Source organism: Sceloporus occidentalis, unplaced genomic scaffold (genome assembly GCF_023333645.1).
Source record: "Sceloporus occidentalis isolate IW3139 unplaced genomic scaffold, rSceOcc1.0.p SCAF_7, whole genome shotgun sequence".
In the NCBI taxonomy this organism is placed as follows: domain Eukaryota; kingdom Metazoa; phylum Chordata; class Lepidosauria; order Squamata; family Phrynosomatidae; genus Sceloporus; species Sceloporus occidentalis.
Genome location: NW_028316987.1, coordinates 23,782,160 through 23,802,448, shown reverse-complemented (window position 1 = coordinate 23,802,448; position 20,289 = coordinate 23,782,160). Strand labels below are relative to the sequence as shown.

At 43.0% G+C, this 20,289-nt stretch overlaps 1 protein-coding gene across 1 annotated transcript; it reads left to right on the top strand.

The window, feature by feature from the left end:
* The first annotated feature begins 386 nt into the window (after positions 1–386).
* Positions 387–15,539, top strand: LOC149309403 (DOMON domain-containing protein FRRS1L-like). The gene is made up of 5 exons (XM_089532373.1): positions 387–655; positions 6,872–6,956; positions 9,177–9,315; positions 11,200–11,446; positions 14,513–15,539. Exons 1-5 carry the CDS (start codon positions 424–426, stop codon positions 14,683–14,685), a joined length of 876 nt encoding a protein of 291 aa, XP_089388499.1. The 5' UTR covers positions 387–423; the 3' UTR covers positions 14,686–15,539.
* The last annotated feature ends 4,750 nt before the right edge of the window (positions 15,540–20,289 follow it).

The following is a 20,289-nucleotide window of genomic DNA, read 5'->3' as shown; positions in this document are numbered from 1 at the left end:
CTATGGAATTCTGGGAGTTGGGAGTTTGTTGTGTCGTCTTCTTCGTCTGGGTCTTTGCTATGGAATTCTGGGAGTTGGAGTTTGTTGTGTCGTCTTCTTCGTCTGGGTCTTTGCTATGGAATTCTGGGAGTTGGGAGTTTGTTGTGTCGTCTTCTTCGTCTGGGTCTTTGCTATGGAATTCTGGGAGTTGGAGTTTGTTGTGGGGCCCAGTCTGGGCCCCACAACAAACTCCAACTCCCAGAATTCCATAGCAAAGACCCAGACGAAGAGCTAAAGCGCTGCCAAACCGGGTTATTTCCCCAGTATAGATGCAGGCGGAGAGAAAGTGAGGGACTGAGGAGGGAGGGAGGGATCCGCTTAAGATGCGCAGGCGGAGGAGTCTGAGGCGCCGGCGCAGGCTTTGAGGCGGGAGTGGGGGCCGCCATGGCCGCGTCTGCCGCAGCCTTGCTGTGGCTCCGCCGAAGCGCTTGGCTGGTGCTGTTGGTCCTGGCCTCCCCTTCTTCCTCGTGGGGCAGCCCAGCCGAGGAGGCCGGCGGGGGCGCAGGGGGTGGAAGGGACGCGGCGGAGGCCCAGGCCGACGAGCAGCAGCATCACGACTCGTCCTACGGCACCTTCGCCAGCGAGTTCTACGACATGCGTTTCCTCTCAGACGAAGGTGAGGGGACGGTGGGGGGGGGTTGAGGAGAGCCATTTTAAGCTCGTGCTTTAACACTTTTCTGGCTTCAAGGCTATGGAATTCTGGGAGTTGGAGCTCTCAGAGCCCCATAGCCTCGAGCAAGACACTTAGAGCCGTGCCAAACCGGGTTATTTCCCCAGTGTGGATACATTCGCAGCCTCGTTGTGAGGGAGAGAGAGAGCGCAGTCTGCGCGAGAGAAAGGGGGGAGGTTTGTGTGAGGGAATTGGGAAAGCAACGTTTTTTCTGACTCCGCCCCCTCCTCTGCCTAACGACCAGAGCGGTTGCCATGGAAACGGAGTCCGTTGGCACGTGGGCAGCCCGTGACGTCACAGAACCTCAGTCAAAAGGAGACCAACGCATCCTTTCCACGCCCCCAGTTTTTTTTTTAAACAGAGGCAACCAATAGTAACAATGACTGGGGCTTCTGGGAATTGAAGTCCAAAACACCTGGAGGCCCAAAGGTTGAGAAGCGCTGCCCTGCTACATCTCAAACATATCCCTAGGAACAATCCCCAAATGCCCTCCATTTTGAGCATCGGCGGAGCATTATTTGCCAGCCACAGCTGCCGGCGAAACGTTGGGAATAAACCCTTCTATAATGTGGCCTCATAACCAGAAAAACCCACAAAGAAACCATTGACTAAGGATTTTATCACATCGAGGGATTAAATTTACACAATCGCAATCATGATTTTCACACGACGTCGCGATTAAAGAGCCATTATCCCGGGAATAACAAGGCAATAAACAGCAAGAAGTCATTCACGGGGAATTGATGAATGATTTGTTGCTGTTTACTGCCTGGTTATTCTCGGGATAATGACTCTTTAATTGCGACGTGTGTGGAAAACTTAACTGCAATTGAGATAATCCCTGTTTAAACCCCTGATTTCCCCCGTATGATAAAGTCCTAAGAAACATGGATTTACATTGATATTAGCGTTACAGTCTTGAGCTGTTATTTAGCAATGCCCCACATTTTTTTCCTTCAATGTCCTCCATTTTGTGGTGCCTTGTCAGACATCTGGTCACTCTGCATGATGAGAGGTGATATAATTCAGAGCAGGACGCCTATCAGCAGAAGCGGCGTCATGGGACTGCGTTGCAGCCCTGATGACGGCGCAAAAAAGGAGCTGCCTACAGCGGCTCCTTTTCGAACGCGCATCTGTGCAGCCACGTGTAGATGCTATGCAGCAAAGAGGGGCGGCGTTTCGCTGCCCGTTAGTGCCAGGCCAATATTAGCGCTTACCTAGTGTTTTACAATGTTTGTTAAGTCTCACATGAGACCTCAGACAGGCCCTTCAGAGTGAGGATTCGTGCCCAGGGTGCCAGGGTCCCAGTTCGCACGCTGAGAGAGATTCTTTATGGCAGTTTGTTAAAACTTGTGTGATTGAGTGCTTGAGGCTTAGTAGCAAATCAAACTGTCCAAAGGAGAGTGATTAAAATGGTGGAAGGAACGACTAAGGGACCTGGGTGTGAATAGCCTGGAGAAGGTTCAGCGGTGATATGATAGCCCTGTTTAAATACTTAAAGGGATGTCATATTGAGGAGGGAGCAAGCTTGTTTTCTGCTCCTCCGGAGACTAGAATACGGAACAATGGATGCAAGCTACAGGAAAAGAGATTCCACATCAACATTAGGAAGAACCACTGTCGGACAGTAAGGGCTCGGAGTATGTCCTCGGAGTGTAGCGGAGTCTCCTTCCCTGGAGGTCTTTAAACAGAGGCTGGATGGCCATCTGTCGGGGATGCTTTGATTTAGATTTCCTGCATGGCAGAATGGGGTTGGACTGGATGGCCCTTGCGGTCTCTTCCAACTCTATGATTCTATTATGCTATGGGTTAAGATATAGCTCTGAACACTAAAGTGAGGATCATCCAAGCCATTGCATTTCCGTCACCATGTATGGATATGAGAACTAGACAGTGAACTATACAGCCGGGAGGGGGAGTTCCTCAGGGTGGGAACCGCCACCGAGAAGGCTCTCTCTCGTGTCCTCACCAAGTGAGCCTGTGATGGTGGCAGGACTGAGAGTAAGCCTTCTGAGGATCTTAGGGCCCTAGCTGGTTTGTATGGGGAGATATGGTTTCTCAGATAGTCTGGACCTAAACCGCGTTCTAGAACAGATCAGACCTGAACTCTCTCTGGAAGCCAAGATGACTAAATTGATGCTGTTATAATTTGGCCACATCATAAGAAGGCACAACTCATTAGAAAAGGCACTGATGCTAAGAAAAGTGGAAAGCAGTAGAAAAAGAGGAAAGCCACATGCCAGATGGTTAGGCTTGATCAGGGACACTGTGGGCTGAAGCTTGCAGGATCTGAGCAGAGCAAGTGAGGACAGGGGGTCTTGGAGATGTCTTATCCACAAGGTCACCATGAATCAAGGTTGACTCAAAGGCAGCTACAACAACAACAACAACAAGGAATTATGAGAGTTGTAGTCAAAAGCATCTGAGTGAACCTCAGTGTAAAAGCAGGTGACAAACACATACTCCAAATTTTCCCCACATACATAGAATTATGCCACTACAGTCGCCCCTTGGAACTCATGAGGGATCCGTTCTGGACTCCCCCCGGCCCACGAGTTCCAAATCTTGTGCATATTCAAGCGCCCTAGACTTGAATGGGGCATGTGCATGTGGGCATGCACCCCCTTAAGTTTAATGGCGGTCGCCCCCCTCGTATTTTCAAGTCTGTGGATTTCAAGTCCACGGACTTGGAGGGGTGACTGTACTTCTATAGAATTCTTTATTTCTGATCCTTCAGTAATCCTTATTTCATGGCCAAATGCCAATGAAGTTCTATCTTCTGCAAACAACACAGACATAAGCTATACTGAAGACATAGAAGGCACTACTAAGTAGACATTGTGCTTGTATGAGCATATTTGTTTGTGTATGTGCCTTCAAATCATCTGTTGACTTATGGCGACCCGATGAATTTCATAGGGTTTTCTTAGGCAAGGTGGTTTTGCCAATTCCTTCATCGGAAATATAGCCAACAGTACCTGGTATCTGTTGGCAGCCTCCCATCCAAATACTAACCAGGGCTGATCATGCTTAACTTCCAAGATCAGATGGGATTTGGTGACTTTCATATTTAAGAATGTCCAAATGATAATGGATGGGGAAAGTAATTTGTTTTTCAATTCCTGCAAGTAAGCAAGATTAACAACCTGCCTGCTGATACTGAATCATCCTTCCGCAACCTTAAAACAGTTCAGGTATCTCTGCACACAGAATCATTTTGGGTTCTACAAGTTAGCATTTCGAGAGTGGCTGTCTCCCTGGAAATTGATGTTTTTTTCTTCTTGTGTTTCCTATTTATGGCGCCCCTAAGGCAAATCTGCCGTGGGGTTTTCTTGGCAAGATCTGTTCATGGGAGATTTGCCTTTGCTTTCCCGAGGCTGAGAGAGTGTGGCTTGCCCAAGGCCATCCAGTGGGTTAGGACCAGTGAAATTTGATTCTCGGTTGGAGTGCTTAAGATAGACACGTCCACCTGTGCTCACCTGTGTAAATAAGCCAAATTATTACAAAATGACAGTAAACTTCTACTGACCACTTTTTGGAGGGAACCAAAACCATGAAAACCTCTTCAATCTTCATCCTTGTAACTTCTCACAGCTTGTAGAAGTGGTACATATGTAACCATATCATCCATCACTTCAGCATCCTTCTGCCCCCAGCAATTCTCTTGCATTCCTTAAATCATTCTGTTTGCCTTCATTCAATTCCTCATGGTCCTTTCTCTGGCCTTTTTTAAGCCCTTCCGCTTCCTTGGACCTGCTGCCTTTTCAGCCCTGTGATACCACCTTCTCTCTTGGGACTTCCACTTCTGTCCCTTTTCACACTATTATATCGGTACCTTGTTGGGTTTCCTCTCTCGGGTTACATAACATCCTCATGGAAGATTTTATTTAGAAAACAGCAAAGTGGCAAGGTTAATATCCTTAGAGTTACAGCTCCAGGCTGATTTACCTGCACCTAATAGCTACTGTTCAGTCATATCACATCCAGTTCAACTCTGGACATCAGTCTTCCATCTGCAGTGCAGACTACTAATTTGTTATCTGCAACATGATTGGATGGCAGCCTGATCATAGCAGGTTGTTACAATAATAGTAGTCACTTTGGCCTGTTACAGACAGGCCAAAATAAAGCTGCTTCGAGTCACTTTGGAGGTATGGTATTTCAATGATGCATGTGTCCTAAGAGTCCAAAAGCCACACCAAAGCCACACTCCAGTTCTAAGGACTGGAATGCAGCTTTGATGCGGCTTTTGGACTCTTAGGACACATGCATCATTGAAATACCATACCTTCAAAGTGACTCAAAGCAGCTTTATTTTGGCCTGTCTGTAACAGGCCTTTGTTAGTACTGGCATCTCTGACAAAGAAGTTCCTTTTTCAGTCATTTTATGGAAACTCAGACTAGTTCCCCCTTTCCTTTCTGTCAAGATGTTCCACCACCAGCCCAGTATTAGCACTGAGAGGATGGCGAAGGAGGGCTGGAGAAAGCAGACTTTCAATGTTGGGTTACATTGGAGTAAACAATACAATAAAGCTTGATCTGGGACAGAATGAGGTTCTGCTCTAGGTGATCCTACTGTAGCTGTATGTGCTTATGTACAGAGTAAACAGCTGCCTCCAGAGTCACCTACTGAGCATGTGTGAAGAGAAAAATAGAAAGAAAGTGGGAAAGGAGAGTAGCTTGCCACACCATCTACACGAGCATGTTGAAAAAACATAAATATGTATGTTTCGCCACCAAAAAGGAAATCATAAGATTTCCATTTGGGAGTTCATTAAAAGGAAAAGAAAAATCTCGGGATGCATTTTAGAAGAATTTTCTGGTAGTTTTTGTTGTTGTTTACTTTTGTGAAGCTTACCTGACCTAGGACCTAATCACACTAGATGAATCCCATTCAGAAACGGGATTTAAAAGTAGGAAAGGAAAAAAAAAAAACACAAATGCAGGAGGTGTTTCAGATGACATTTCTCCCAAACAGCAATAACGCAAAAATAAAGCAAATGGAAAGTGGATGTCAGAATCCACCTTCAGTCAGGCATTCAGGGTGTATTCTGCCATGAGGTTTGTATAGATAGATAGATAGATAGATAGATAGATAGATAGATAGATAGGGAGATAGATAGATAGATAGATAGATAGATAGATAGATAGATAGATAGATAGATAGATAGGGAGATAAATAGAAAAACAGATAGATAGATAGATAGATAGATAGATAGATAGATAGATAGATAGATAGATAGATAGATAAACAGATAGATAGATAGATAGATAGATAGATAGATGGATAGTCACTTTGAGAATAGGGGGGATGCCGCCATGAGGACTAAGCCGGATGGTCACATAGTGCATGGCAGTTAGGCAGTTTTATGAGGGGTTGTTGGGAATCTGAAACCAAAGATGCATACAGCCTTAGATCTCTACTTGGTAGAAGAGCCAGGAACCAAATGGCCAAAAAAACCCCCCTCCTTTCCCCCTTCAGACCAAAGGGAGAAATTCTACATCAAAGGCTGAAACGTAGGGAACCAACTCAAAGGGAGGGGTTTGGGGAATTGTAAGGTTCTGTCTCTATTTGGAACTCCTCAGTTTCAACAAAGACGTGGCAGGAATACTTCCACTCAAGTCCTTACAATAAACTTTCTGATCTACCTGAAGTTTGTCGTGGATTTTTGGTCAGAGTAATCCCAAGTCTCACAGTGGACAGAAACAACACCTTTTTACTTTCGGGAACTTCCCAAAAGTAAAAAAGGTGTCATTGTTTGGTCACTTTCCGTTTGCTTTATTTTCATGTTATTTCTGTTTGTGAGAAATGCGTCTGAAAATCATCCCGCAGTTTGTGGGTTTTTTCTACGTCTAAAATCCTGTTTCTGAGCAGGATCCATCTAGTGTGATAAGGCTCCTAGTTATTTCGTTTCACATGTGCATAATGTTAATCTTGAATAAAAAAGTTTGCTGAAAAATGTTGAACTTTTTTGTGGAGTGGGAACCTATCTCTATTATTCCCATGTTATTTCTACTTCTGGTATGAAAACTTCTGTTAAAGAAGTAAAGCTCCTTTGCTAGTTGTGGTATACTAGTATTACTGAAAGTAATTGTTGCTATTGTATTGTGCTACATTATTTATTTATTTATTTATTTATTTATTTATTCTGATTCTTCTAGGCTATCCTTTTCCTACTGCCCCTCCAGTTGATCCATTTGCAAGAATTAGAGTGGATGACTGTGGAAAAACAAAAGGCTGTTTTAGGTTGGTATGAAACAGCATAGCTCTATTTATAAATATTTACAACCTGGCCTATAACCAGGGACTCATATCTATATCAATAAATATTTTCTGGCAGCATACTGTATATTTAGGATTGTTATATTGCATTCATGAGACCAGTGGCATGATGATTTGTAGCTGAAGCTGAAGATATATTTTGTGCTGGGGAAAGCTTGCTAAACAGGCACATACCAAACCAAAATGGTCAGGGATAATCCGTTTTAGGATTTGCCTTTTATATGATGGCAACAAGAGGGTAGGTGAGGGGAAGAACACCAAGTCAGCCGAAGGGTAAAAGAAAAGATGTTGAGTGCTGAATGAAACGAGTTTACGTATTATTTACCAGCTGCTGACATGTTTCAGAATTATATTTTATGTTCAAGAGCTAAAACCATAAAAAAATACTTGATGACCACACCAATTAGATAATAGCATTTAAGTTGATAAAATATCTAAGAGCCTGTAGCTGTATGGATCACATATAGATAAACTGAATATGAAAGTAAAAATGCTCACCCAAAAGTTCACAATGAGTTTTAATTATATGCACAAATCGTACAATTACACTGAATTTTGTCCTGCTGTTTTCCATTTTTGGTAGTGAGGGAAAGCTGTTCTTCTGAATGCCCTTCCTCACTGCCTCTCTGAGCCAACTCACACAGAGATAACAGGGAATGAGCATCCATTCCCAATACCCATGCTCTCTAGTAGAAAATTATGAATACCTAACCAAACAAGACAGAGGTGCTCCTGGTCAGTCGGAAGGCAGATCAGGGAATAGGGATCCAGCCTGTGTTAGATGGGATCACACTCCCCCTGAAGACACAGGTTCGCAGTTTGGGGGTAATCCTGGACTCTGCTTTAAACTTGGGCCCCATACAGACAGGCCAAAATAAAGCTGCTTCGGGTCACTTTGGAGGTATGCTGTTTAAATAATGCATGCGTCCTAAGAGTCCAGAAGCCACACCAAAGCCACAATCCAGTCCTAAGGAGTGTTGCACAGCTTTGGTGCAGCTTCCAGACTCTTAGGACGCATGCATCATGTAAACAGCATACCTCCAAAGTGACCCGAAGCAGCTTTATTTTGGCCTGTCTGTATGGGGCCTTGGAGCCCTAGGTCTCTGCTGTGACCAGGAATGCTTTTGCACATTTAGAACTTGTGCACCAACTGTGCCCATTCCTTGAGAAGCCAGATCTGGCCACGGTGGTACATGCCTTGGTTACATCCCGTTTGGACTACTGTAATGGGCTCTAAATAGGACTGCCTTTGAAAAGTGTTCGGAAAATTCAACTGGTTCAAAGAGCTGCTGCCAGGCTGTTAACAGGCGCCGATTACAGAGCCCATACAACTCCCCTGTTGAAACAGCTTCATTGGCTGCCAGTTTGTTTCTGGGCACAATTCAAGGTACTGGTTATATCCTACAAAGCCCTACATGGCTCATGTCCACATTATTTGGCAGACCGTTTCTCCTGGTATGAACCTGCCTGGACTCTGAGATCCTCTGGAGAAGCCCTTCTCTCCATCCCAACACCTTCACAAACACGGTTGGTGGGGACACGAGAGAGGGCCTTCTCAGTGGCTGCCTCTAGACTCTGGAACTCCCTGCCCAGGGAGATAAGAATGGCTCCCTCCTTGATGGCTTTCCGACGGCAGGTGAAGACCTACCTGTTCAAACAGGCATTTAAGGAATCACTATAAGAACAGGCAGGAATGTTGGACTAGTTTAATCATTCTTTTTAATGCATGTCATTTATCTATTTATTTTTTAAATGTTTTAATTGTACTTTTTGTTTGTTTGTTTGTTTTTTAATTGCTGTGAAGCCGCTCTGAGTCCCAGTCCTGGGAAAAGAGTGGGAATTAATTAATTAATTAATTAATTAATAAACTAGAGATGTTAGGATTCCAAATGATGCAGCCATGGCAGATAAAGTGTGTCATGTGGTTATATCCAAAATTGGGCACAGCTATTTGAAGTCTACAGTTATGTCCTTAGAAGTGCTATCCTAAGCATAATTGATTATTGAAGTACATTACTGTTTATCATTGATTTGAGTAAGATTGATATGTGACTAACTGTGATGTTGAGTCCTGTTTCAGCTACAGGTATTTCAGTCAGATGTATAGATAACCGTCAACAGGATTGTTAACTGAATATGTCAAAATTACAGGAAATTGTGTTTTCTTTCTTCTTCCACGTGTAGGTACGGTAAACCAGGATGTAATGCAGAGACTTGTGATTACTTTCTCAGTTATCGCAGAATAGGAGCTGACATAGAGTTTGAGTTGAGTGCTCAGACAGATGGCTGGGTTGCTGTGGGATTTTCTTCAGATAAGAAAATGGTAAGAAAGTATTAACAACAACAATATAACAATAATAAAATTTATTTATATCCCGCCTCTCTACAAAATGCAATCGAGGCGGCTTACAAGATTAAAATATACATTCCAAACCCTCAACCCACCCACGCCCCTTAAAATACAATTAAACCATGTAGAATTTAAAACATAAAACATATTTTAAAACAATACAATAACTGTGGTGAAGTCAGAGGTCAGCAATTAAATTTTCCTTTTGATAGCTGGAGAAATATTAGGAAAGGCCTGCCGGAACAGATCTGTCTTTATAGCTTTTTAAAAGCTGTTTAGAGTAGTAATGTGACGGATCTCGTCTGGCAGGCCATACCACAATCTGGGCGCAATAGCTGAGAAGGTCCAATTCAAGTAAGCATTGTTTTGTTACTGAGAAAGGACATATAAGCAAAAATACAGCCAATGTGTTAGATGTAACAAGGGAAAGGAAAAGAGTAATGAGTGAAAAATTCCCTTTTATACTCAAGGTCCACTTGTTTATAGTTACACTGGGGGTTAGTCAAAGAGGAGATAGAAACTTGGGCTGTGTAACTGACTCAGATTAGGCATTAGTTCCAGCTGAATATCCTTGTTTATGGTCTCTGAGTGACTCTGCTCCAAGACTCTGCTCACTTCAGAGCTGTCTTGGAGTCTTGGAAGGATGGGGGTCATAGGTAGACAACTACAGGCAGACAACTACTAGGTGAAGCTGGAGACTGGCTTCTCCAGCCTCATCACTGTACAAAAGTCAATTATCTGTTAACATAAATAGAGTTCATTGACTTAAGTGGAAACAATCTGCGCTCATATCAGTCAGTGCAAAAAAAAAAAAAAATCTCTGTCTACACATAATTCTAAAATGACAGGGACAGATATTTAAAATAAATTTATATTTTAAAGAGGAGGAACTTCTAGAAATTAAAGAAATATTAGTGTTAACATATATACTCATGTATAAGTCAACTTCATGTACGGTGGGACCTTGGTATCTGTGGATTTAAGCATCTTTGGACTCCTCACCCACATTGTCCCCAATGGTGGTGCAGCCATGCAGCTGTGCCTCTATTGGGGACAACTACACTGAAGTCCTCCCTCCCTCTCTTCTAGGGCTAAAATTATGGATTTTGATGTGACTCTTGGATAAATTGAGGGTAATCTTAAGAGCATTTAACAAAAGATGTAAAAGATGAAGCAAAGGAAAACAGTGCCAAAGAACTTACAACATTCCGACAGGCATAACTGTTTGGGCTCACCCTAAAAAGCTTGATGGATGAGGAGACAACTATGGTTAATGGTCGCTGTGTGAGGCGACCACATGCGGGCAGGGCTAAGAAAACATGCACATATCAAAAAAAGATGTAAAGGTAAGAATTAAAGTACAACATTAGCTCTTATCAAAAAAAGGAACCATTCCTTTCTCTTGAGTATAGTGGTGAAGAACAAGAGTTTAGTCCATCGTGGGAGAACCTAAAAGAAGCACTGACCCCCTCTACTCTCTTGGTGCTCCTTTTAGAGAAGGTGCCAAAGAGCCATTACTGCTGCTATTTTCTCACTCAGGCATTGAAAAAGGCCAGAAGCAGAGAGAGCACAGTGCTGCTTTTAGTTTCTCCTGGGACAGACTAAGTGCTTGCCTTTTGCCTCTCTACTAAGAGAAGGGGATGGTTTCTTTTTTTGAAAAGAGGTATAGTACTTACTATACCTGTGGATATGTCGACCCAGATTTTTTCGGTTGATTTTTTGAGTAAAATTTCTAGACACATGAGTATATACAGTAATTATTTGTTTAATAGTTACTTGTCACTGTGAATAATCCCTTCATTTCTCTTGGGCAGAACTGATGTCACAGTGGAATCCTTACTTAGTTTTTCAATTTAGGGTGGAGATGATGTTATGGCTTGCGTTCATGATGACAATGGAAGAGTCAGGATACATCATTTCTACAATGTTGGTCAGTGGGCAAAAGAGATCCAGAGGAATCCTGCAAGAGATGAAGAAGGCATTTTTGAAAACAATCGTGTAACGTGTCGATTCAAGCGTCCTGTGAAGGTTCCCAGGGATGAAACTATTGTAGATCTTCATCTGAGCTGGTACTATTTATTTGCTTGGGGGCCAGCAATTCAAGGTAGGTTGGTTTTCTTTTGTGTTTGTGTTACATTACTATAAAGCAGTAGTGGAACTCATAAAAAAAACTTGTCACATGTTTTTGATCTGAGGCCATGGACAAGCTGCCCCAAAGAAGTTGCCTTTATCAAACCTCTTCTTGATTCTTTCTAGGCAGTGATGAGACTGTAGTATTAGGGTGCCATACATACCTCAGACTATCTGCAGTGCCATAGGGGTAAGAATTCTTGCCACAGTTAAAGTGGTGGTGGTATGTGCCTTCAAGTCATTTCCGACTTATGGCAAGCTTAAGGCAGACCTATCATGGGGGTTTCTGGGCAAGATTTCGTTAGAGAAGGTTTGCCATTGCCTTCCCCTGAGGCTGAGAACTTTGCCCAAGGTCAGCCAGTGGGTTTCATGGCTCCAAAATCATAGCCCAACAATCAAACCACTATGCCATGCTGGCTGTCTTTAAAGTACAGTTAAAGTAGCATGTTGGAAATCCAGTGCTGTAAAGTAAATCAAAGATAGCTATAGAAAGGTCCTTTGTGACATTTTGTTTTCAAACCGTAGGAGAATAACCATTAATGAATGTGTTCTTTATTAAGAGATGACATGACTGAAATGTTTTAAGTGTATTCTGACAAAACTTTTCAATTCACTGGATACGACAATATGTTGCAATACAGTAATGGTTCCCAACTTGTCCATGAGTAAAAAAGGTTGGGAAACCCTGTTTCTCATGGTGGTGAGCATGGAACTGTCACCAAAGTTTAGCTGATGGATGTATTCACACATAATGTGTGAATAGATCAGGAGTTGGTTTTAACAATGGTTTAGTGATCCAACCATAAATTGTTCAATTCCCTGTTTCTTGATGGTGCTATTGGACTGACATGCCTCACATGCTTATCTACTGTTTGTCTACATTCTAAGAAACACCCAATGAAGTCTTACCTCTAGATTTGATTAACTCTTTCCTACAATGAGAAATAAAGGGGAAGTAGAAAATTCCACCCTTCCACCTCTGTATAACATAAAATCCCTCATACTTCACTCTGAGCTTTCAGAAGTCAAGAGACTTGATTTTATACCAGCCACATTTGTGCTGCTCTAACAACTGCTGTTTAGAAAGCACAATAAATGAGTTATCTAAAAGAGTACAAGAAGGATGGGGAACAAACAAACAAAGGGACAGTGGTTTGATGACTGCATCATTTGGATGATCTGTAAAAAAAAAGGTTCCCAGTTAATGAGCTACAGATAGCACAGATATCAAAGGGAAAATCAAATGGGTCCAAAAACAAATAAAGCCTGAGCTATGACTAAAAGCCAAAATGACCAAAGTGAGGCTATTATACTTTGGACATATCATGAGATGACATAATTCACTGGAAAAGATGATAATGTTCAATAAAGGCAAAGGCAGTAGAAGAGGAAGACCACACTGCAGGTGGATTGACTCAATAAAGAAAGCCACAGCCTGAGTCTGCAAGACCTGAGCAGGGCTATTAATAACAGGACCTCTTAGAAGGATCTTCTTTATAGTGTCACCATAAGGCAGAGCTGACTTGACAGTACATAGCAATAAAAACAAAGTTCAGCAATATCCCATTTCCTGAGATCCAAAACCTAGAGGCAGGTCCTTGTGATGTCACCTGGTTCATCTCCCAAGAAAGGTTGAGAAAATACTGGAAACCCAAGAAAGATTAATCATATTTTCTGTTAAGTATATTGCAGCAGAAACAACAGACTGTAAACATTAATAATTTTATTTTGGCACTATTGCATTTTACCTTGCTTTGCCTCCTTATTTTGCTATGTTGTTTCCCCCTTATTCATTCTTATGACTTGGTTCTGTTCTTTTCTGTGCACTTTCTCCTGTAGTTGAGATCTACACTCCTTGCAAACAGGCAAGGCATTCCCACAAAATTTTAAGATTTACCCAGGGATGAGGTGTTCTGTTTTGGAACTGAGTGTAGTTCCAGGCCTTCCACAGGCTTTATTTGGTGCCACATACCATTACTGTTGTTGGATAAACTTTATGCAGCAGGTGATATACAGCAGAGAAGCATTCCAGCACTGTCACTGATGGGATTCAGTGCCCCTCACAGTCCATAGTGGAATTTGGCCCCTGAACAACTAATTCTACCCCAACCATCCCCAGTCAGCAATTCAGTACCCATAATGGCATTCTAGGTTGCTGTGGGCTCCACTGGTGAGGCTGATGAAGGATGAACTTCCTGTAAGGTTAAGAGGTGATATGATAGCCCTGTTTAAATATTTGAAGGGGTGGCATATTGAGGAGGGAGGATGTTTGTATGCTGCTGCTCCAGAGAACAGGACCTGGAACAATGGATGCAAGCTACAGAAAAAGAGGTTCTACCTAAACTAAAAAGAACTTCCTGCCAATAAGGATTGTTCAATAGTGGAACACACTCCCTCAGAGAGAGATGGAGTCTCCTTCCTTAGAGGTCTTAAACAGAGGCTGAATGGCCATCTGTTGGGTATGCTTTGATTGAGAGTTCCTGCATGGCAGAGGGTTGGACTGGATGGCTCTTTTGGTTTCTTCCATCTCTGTGATTCTATGATATTATATAATGCAGAGGCAAAAAACAAACAAAAAATCAAACTGCACAAGCATGTCCCATCTCCCCTCCCCAGAACTATAGAAGTAGGTTAGTAACAGAGGAAAATGAACACATGCAACATTGTGGAGATAAACCTTTGTTGGATCCTTTCAGGAAAATAGTACTGCATCTGCCCTGCAGAAATAATGCTGTTAGACACTGCTGTAACTGCCACAGTTCAGTACTATGTAATTCTGTAATTTGTGTTATTGTGAGGTAGTTAGCCTTCTCTGTCAAAGAGCTCTGGTGCTGCAAACTACAAATCCCAGGATTCCATAGCATTGAACAATGGCAGTTAAAGTGGTGTCAACCTGGATTATTTCTTCAGTGCAGATGCTGCCCAGGATTTATAGGGCTCGGATGACTATTTTGAATGCTAAGTGATTGCCCAAAGATATATAATAAAGAGTTAAAAACAGCTGTGCTAATACTTTCCCCCTCTTCTTTACCTGTTTTAGGTTCCATAACTCGGCATGACATAGACTCTCCTCCTGTTTCAGAGAAGGTGGTCAGTATTTACAAGTATGAAGACATTTTTATGCCATCAGCTGCCTATCAGACCTTCTCTTCTCCATTCTGTTTGCTGCTTATTGTTGCACTGACATTTTATTTATTGATGGGAACCCCATGATGAGAAGTGCAATGTGTGTGCCAAACTGAGACAATTTATCAGTGAGCTATGCTCAGAATGGGAGCCTTTTGTATTAGAATTTTTATTGCTGGACACCTTGTTATTTATTGACAGCTTGTGTTTCTCAGTGGACAAAATTGCAAGCTCAGTGCAGCCTGAGCCATAGGTACAGTATGTGCCAAATAATCATGGCATTATGGAACAATCAAGGAATCGATTGTTTGACTGAACACTTGTAAAATATATAAAGCTTATTTTATGGAAATTGAGGGTGTGTTCCCAAACACACATATTAATGAGTAAAGCTTGGGACATATTCAGAGTAAATATGCATAGGACTGTACTGTATAAAACAGGTGGAAAACCTCTGGTTTGTGGGCACAATCTGGCTCATGGATTTGCCCCCATCTAGCCTGCAACCAAGGCCACCTCTTAGTTTGCCTTACCTTCTGAAGCCCTGCCTCTATGGACTAACCTGAAAGGAATCCCTTCCTAGTTTTGCTTTTCCCCTTTGTCCCTATGTGGGGACAAGAAGAGAGGTAAAGTTGGCCATGCTGTTGATGTTTGCGAGCACTTTCTCAAAACTAGTCACTTGTCACTACTCTCCCTATTCATTGCAGTTTCTCTATTCCTTAAAGTAGCAACTTTAGCCCAAGGTCACTCATACTTTTTTTAACTTAGTTCATCATCTGGAATTAAGTTAGAGGAAAGAGCCAGGTTAACTGATTTTAGCCAAAATCCACAAAACAGCAATAGCTTTGTTAGCCAACCACAATTGCAAGTTTTCAAAACACTATCTAAAATGTCTAAAATTTTAAAATTACTAAAATCTATATATATGTGTGTGTGTGTGTGTGTGTGTATATATGTATGTGTATATATATATATATATATATATATATATATATATATATATAATTTCTCTGAAGATGCCAGCCATAGATGCTGGCGAAACGTCAGAAATAAACTCTTCTAGAACATGGCCACAAAGCCTGAAAAACCCACAAAAAACTATAGTATCTAACAGTTTTCCAAATGCAACAGCACAGACTTCTTGAGAAATTCAGTGTTCCCTGCCAAACCAGGGGTTAGGTAGCCTTGCTTAAAAGACAACCTGGATCTCAAAGAAGGTTTCTTATTGTGTTGCTAATGGACTTTTTTGTCTCCCAGAACCTGCATTGCCAAGGCAGAGTAATGGCCTCTGCCTACATGGATATCCCTCCATACCATCTTAACTGAGAATTGAAAACTACTCCATACTATCTTAATTGAGAACAACTAACTACATCTTGATTAAAATGTAGGCATTTGACTCCAACATCATCACTTTTTCTTTCTTTCTTGTTAGATATTTAATCCCTTGCCTAAAGAAGAAGCCATTGGAGGTTTGAAAGCTTGCATTAGGTATTTTGTGCATATTAGTTGGTCAATAAAGGTGTCACTGTTTTGTGGATTTTGGATGTTATTGTACTTTGCTGTAAGGCAAACATAGCTACCCCTAGATATGTTTTATTATCTTAGCCAGCATCAGGAATTGCTATATGTGGACAGTTTGCTCCTTCTCATGTAGGAAAGGGGGAGGAGTGAAGCAGTTTCACCTGGCACTTGCAAATTCTGACTCAAGAGCAACCAATTTCATTCCTTGTCCTTATTTATTTATTTTTTACGGTATTTATACCCCGCCCTTCAGCCCTAAAGGCTCTCAGAGGGGCTTCCTTGCATAGAGAAGGGAGAGGAAGAACAAAATAAATTAGGTGCTGAACATAAGGTGGAAAAGCTCCTACTACAACATCAAGTTGAGATCTGATGATCTCAGGAAACAGAACTAAAACCTCTAATGATATTGACATGGAGGGGATTCAACCCCACATTTTAATTCCCAATCTCTAATTTGAAAGATCTGTGTATGATACTGGAATATTATAAGAAACTGGAATATTATAATAAGCATTTCTCAACCAGCAGAGAAGGAGCCATACATTTAATGGGCTAATTCCTGCTACTGTCCCCAGGCTAGGGTTGAACTGAATCTCTATCTATTTCTCAACCCCCTCTTATTGATGGCCTAGTTTGGGCTCTCCTCATGATGTCTAGACAAAGAGAGTCTTCTCTTAAAGATCAAAATGAGGACAGATGCAGCTCTTAAGTGTTTCCATGTAGTATCAGCCCTCTCTTCAGGGCCTCCCTTGCAGCCTTCCTTATATGCGACAAAAACATGCTTGGGGTTTTGGATATTCTCACCAACCTAGATTTAGATGCCAAGCCTGTGCACAGGTCACTTCTAAAGATCTATAAATCCTTAACCTTCATAACAGATGCCACTTGAGACTCATTATTATTCTCAGCTGGCTCTATCTCTGCCTGCACAGTATCAAGAAGATCAGTCTGGCTCAAGCACTGGAATTCTGACTAGAGCAAATCTAATCGCAGTTCCATTTGTTGGTAATTTGCTTTTCAGGGAGATGCTCTTAAAGACCAAAGAAACCAAAGATAAGAAGAAGGCTATGCCTTCTCTGCAAACAAATGAGGGAAAATACCAATTTAAACTTTTCAGACTTTTTGTTCCTTTCACCTCCCACCTTAGAGATTTTAGACATTTTAAGCCTCCATGGACAAGATTGCAGTTCTCACTCCATCCATAAGTAGGGTCCAGCTCACCACAACCAAGAAATCAGCCACCAAGAAATAAAAACACCTTGTGAACCAGATAGGAGGAAGGCTGTCCGCCTTCATCAATGTCTGGGAGCCTCTACTTCAGATCGTTGGGTATTGTGGACAATAAACAAAGGCTACTCTATAAGTTTCACCAAACTCCAACACCCCAATAGTCTTCAGCATCAAAATCTCACAGAAAGCACCTAGCCATTCAGCAGGCCATATCACTTCTCTTAGACCTAGGACCTGTGGAACTGGTACCTCTCAATGATTGTTTTACTGGAGTCTATTTTATCCTCTTTACTGTATCCAAAAAAGGAAGCAGAGTCTGTCTGCATCTCAAATATGTAAACAAATCTGTAAAATACAGGAAATTATGGATAGATAGCTTCCAGACCATCCAGGAGAGCTCCTCTTGCAGGGGATTTTCTCTTGTCTCAGGGCCTTTCAGAAGCTTATTTTCAAGTAACTATCCATATTTCCTCAAAAAAGTACCTTCGTTTCTGTTATTACAACATCCACTACCAATTCAGACAACTTCCTTTGGCCTAGCATTGGCACCTGGGGTATTTACAAAACTTGTGATAACTCCTGTTGCAGTGTTGAAACTACAGGGAATACATATTTTCCTATACTTTAAAAATCCTTGTAAAATCAACTTCCCTTCAAGACACCAAGCAAACATTGACCATCACCCTGTCCATGATAAAACAACACAACTTCATAATCAGTGAGAGGGAGAGTCATCTTCCATCTTACTGACTTGTTCACTTCAGAGCCCTCATAGACTCCAAGAAGGGGCTGGCAATACAACCCAACTGGCTGGCAATACGACCTATTGGAGTTGGTTACAATATTCACTGAAACTCTTACATTCTAGTCTGCACAGACAAGAAAACGGCTAAATCCTACATCTTGAAGCAGAGACGATCCCTCTCTTGCTCACTTCGCAGGGAGGCTTCCCTTCTCTTATCCCAGGTAGAGAACAACATTCTCTTAGTCCTAGCCCAACACATTCAGGGTACCCAGGACAGAGAAGTGGACTTCCTCAGCCCCTACACTGTGGACCCAGGGTAATGGAGTTTTCAACCACTTTCAACCAACTGCAGGCACCCTTCAGCAACCTTCAGGGTGACGTGCTTGCCTGAGACACAGATTGCAAACTCCCCAGATACTTTGCCAGATTTTACTTTCAAAAGATTGGAGCTCAGGATGCATCACAGACTCCCTGGCTTGGAGTTTGTTGTACACATTCCCATGTACCTTCTGATATCCAGGGTGCTGAGGAGGATCTGGGAAAACAGGCTTTGGTAATCTAAGGGGAAAAAGAGAAGTTGAAGTTGCCCACATCTGGGCAACCGCCCAACATCTGAGCGGCTTCAGGGCAAACTGTGGTTCTCCCACCTCTTAGCTCTATCTTAGCTCAGGGACCATTCATGCTTCCAGCACTTCTGCATCTTCTCAGTCAAGGTCTAGTCTCCCATCCAGATCCAGAATGCTCTGCTCAGCCAGCTGGTGGGTGAATGAAGAACATACTTAAAACATGGCTACTTCCACAGGGTGATAAACACTCTCCTATTATCTAGCAAAAGTCTGCTCTTTCTATCTATGGGACAACCTGGAAGGCTTTTCTGAGGTGGTCTTTTAGGAAATCTATTTCTTCCCAAACTGCAAAAATTAATATTTTAGAATTCCTATAATCAAGTCTTGTATACTCTTTGCCACCAAACAGCGATAGTAGGATCCATTTTATCTTCAACCAATGCATGGTCTCTTTCATCTCATCCTCACATTAATAGTTTTCTCAGAGGGGAGACTCTCCTCAGCCCTCCTGTTGTTCACAGATTTCCCTTGTGGGACCTCCACAAAGTGCTCAAAACACTAGCAAAGGTGCTGTATAGACGGGCCCTATTGGGCACCGTCGTTAAGTGTGAGGGGCGACACTTCCTGACGCGCCTTGCCCCTCGCACATAACGAGGGTGTAAAAATGGCGGCATCCTATACACATGGGTGCCACCATTTTGACGTGATGGACGCCTAGTGTGCGCACGTCTCAGCACCTTCATGATGCTGCAAGTGCACCATTGGCGCCTTGCGGTGTCATAATGGCGCTGCAGACAGAAGCCGCTTTTTGCGGCTTCTTTTTGTTGTGCAAGGGAGCCGTGCAGTTTGTCCGCTGTATCCCACCAAAGTCTCCATTTGAACCACTCAGAATCCATTCCAGTCAGGATCCTGTCTATCAAGACTCTGTTTCTGGTTGCAATCATTTCACCCAGAAGGGTTTTATTGCTTGTTGCCTTGTCTATTGTTCCATCTTGATGTAAATTTGAAGATAACACAGTTTCTCTTTGGCTGGACCCAGGTTTCCTTACTCAGTCCATAGTACTTTCTTCATTTTGTCCTCACCCAACACACCTCTTGGAAAAACAATGTTGCAAGCTAGACATACTGGCCCGTTACAAACAGGCTGTTTTGTGCGTGTGGAGCGCGCACTAGGGTTAGAAAGGGGCGGTGCTTCCACACACCCCTAACCCTAGTGCGCGCTCTGCGCGCACAAAATGGCAGCGGCCGTTCCACACGGCCGCCGCCATTAGGACGTCACGACCGCGCCACCTCTATACGGGGCAGCGCGGATGTGACGTCCTCGCTCCGTGCCAGGGCGCATAATGCGCCCTTTCCACAGAGCAGGAAGGAGCTCCGTTTCGGAGCTCCTTCCTGGTTTGGTCCGCTGGGCACAGCCTTCAGACGGCTGCGCTCAGTGTACCAAAGGAGAAAGGGGCCAAGCGGCCCCTTTCTCCTCCTCCCCGCCGCCGCGGGGTGTCCTTGGGGCTTGAAGCCCCAGGGACACCCCTTTCCAGGCTGCGGGGAAGCGGCCTTTTGCCGCTTCCCCGCAGCCCGGAAAGCAGTGGATCGGGGCCTCAGCGGCTGCCGTTCTGGCCACTGAGGCCC

What these genes read in the sequence shown, in the direction of transcription:
- LOC149309403 (XM_089532373.1), top strand. Translation starts at nt 424, where the DNA reads ATGGCCGCGTCTGCCGCAGCCTTGCTGTGGCTCCGCCGAAGCGCTTGG. An exon ending in GCGTTTCCTCTCAGACGAAG is followed by an intron (nt 656 to 6,871) that starts GTGAGGGGACGG and finishes TGATTCTTCTAG; the next exon opens with GCTATCCTTTTCCTACTGCC. An exon ending in AAAACAAAAGGCTGTTTTAG is followed by an intron (nt 6,957 to 9,176) that starts GTTGGTATGAAA and finishes TTCCACGTGTAG; the next exon opens with GTACGGTAAACCAGGATGTA.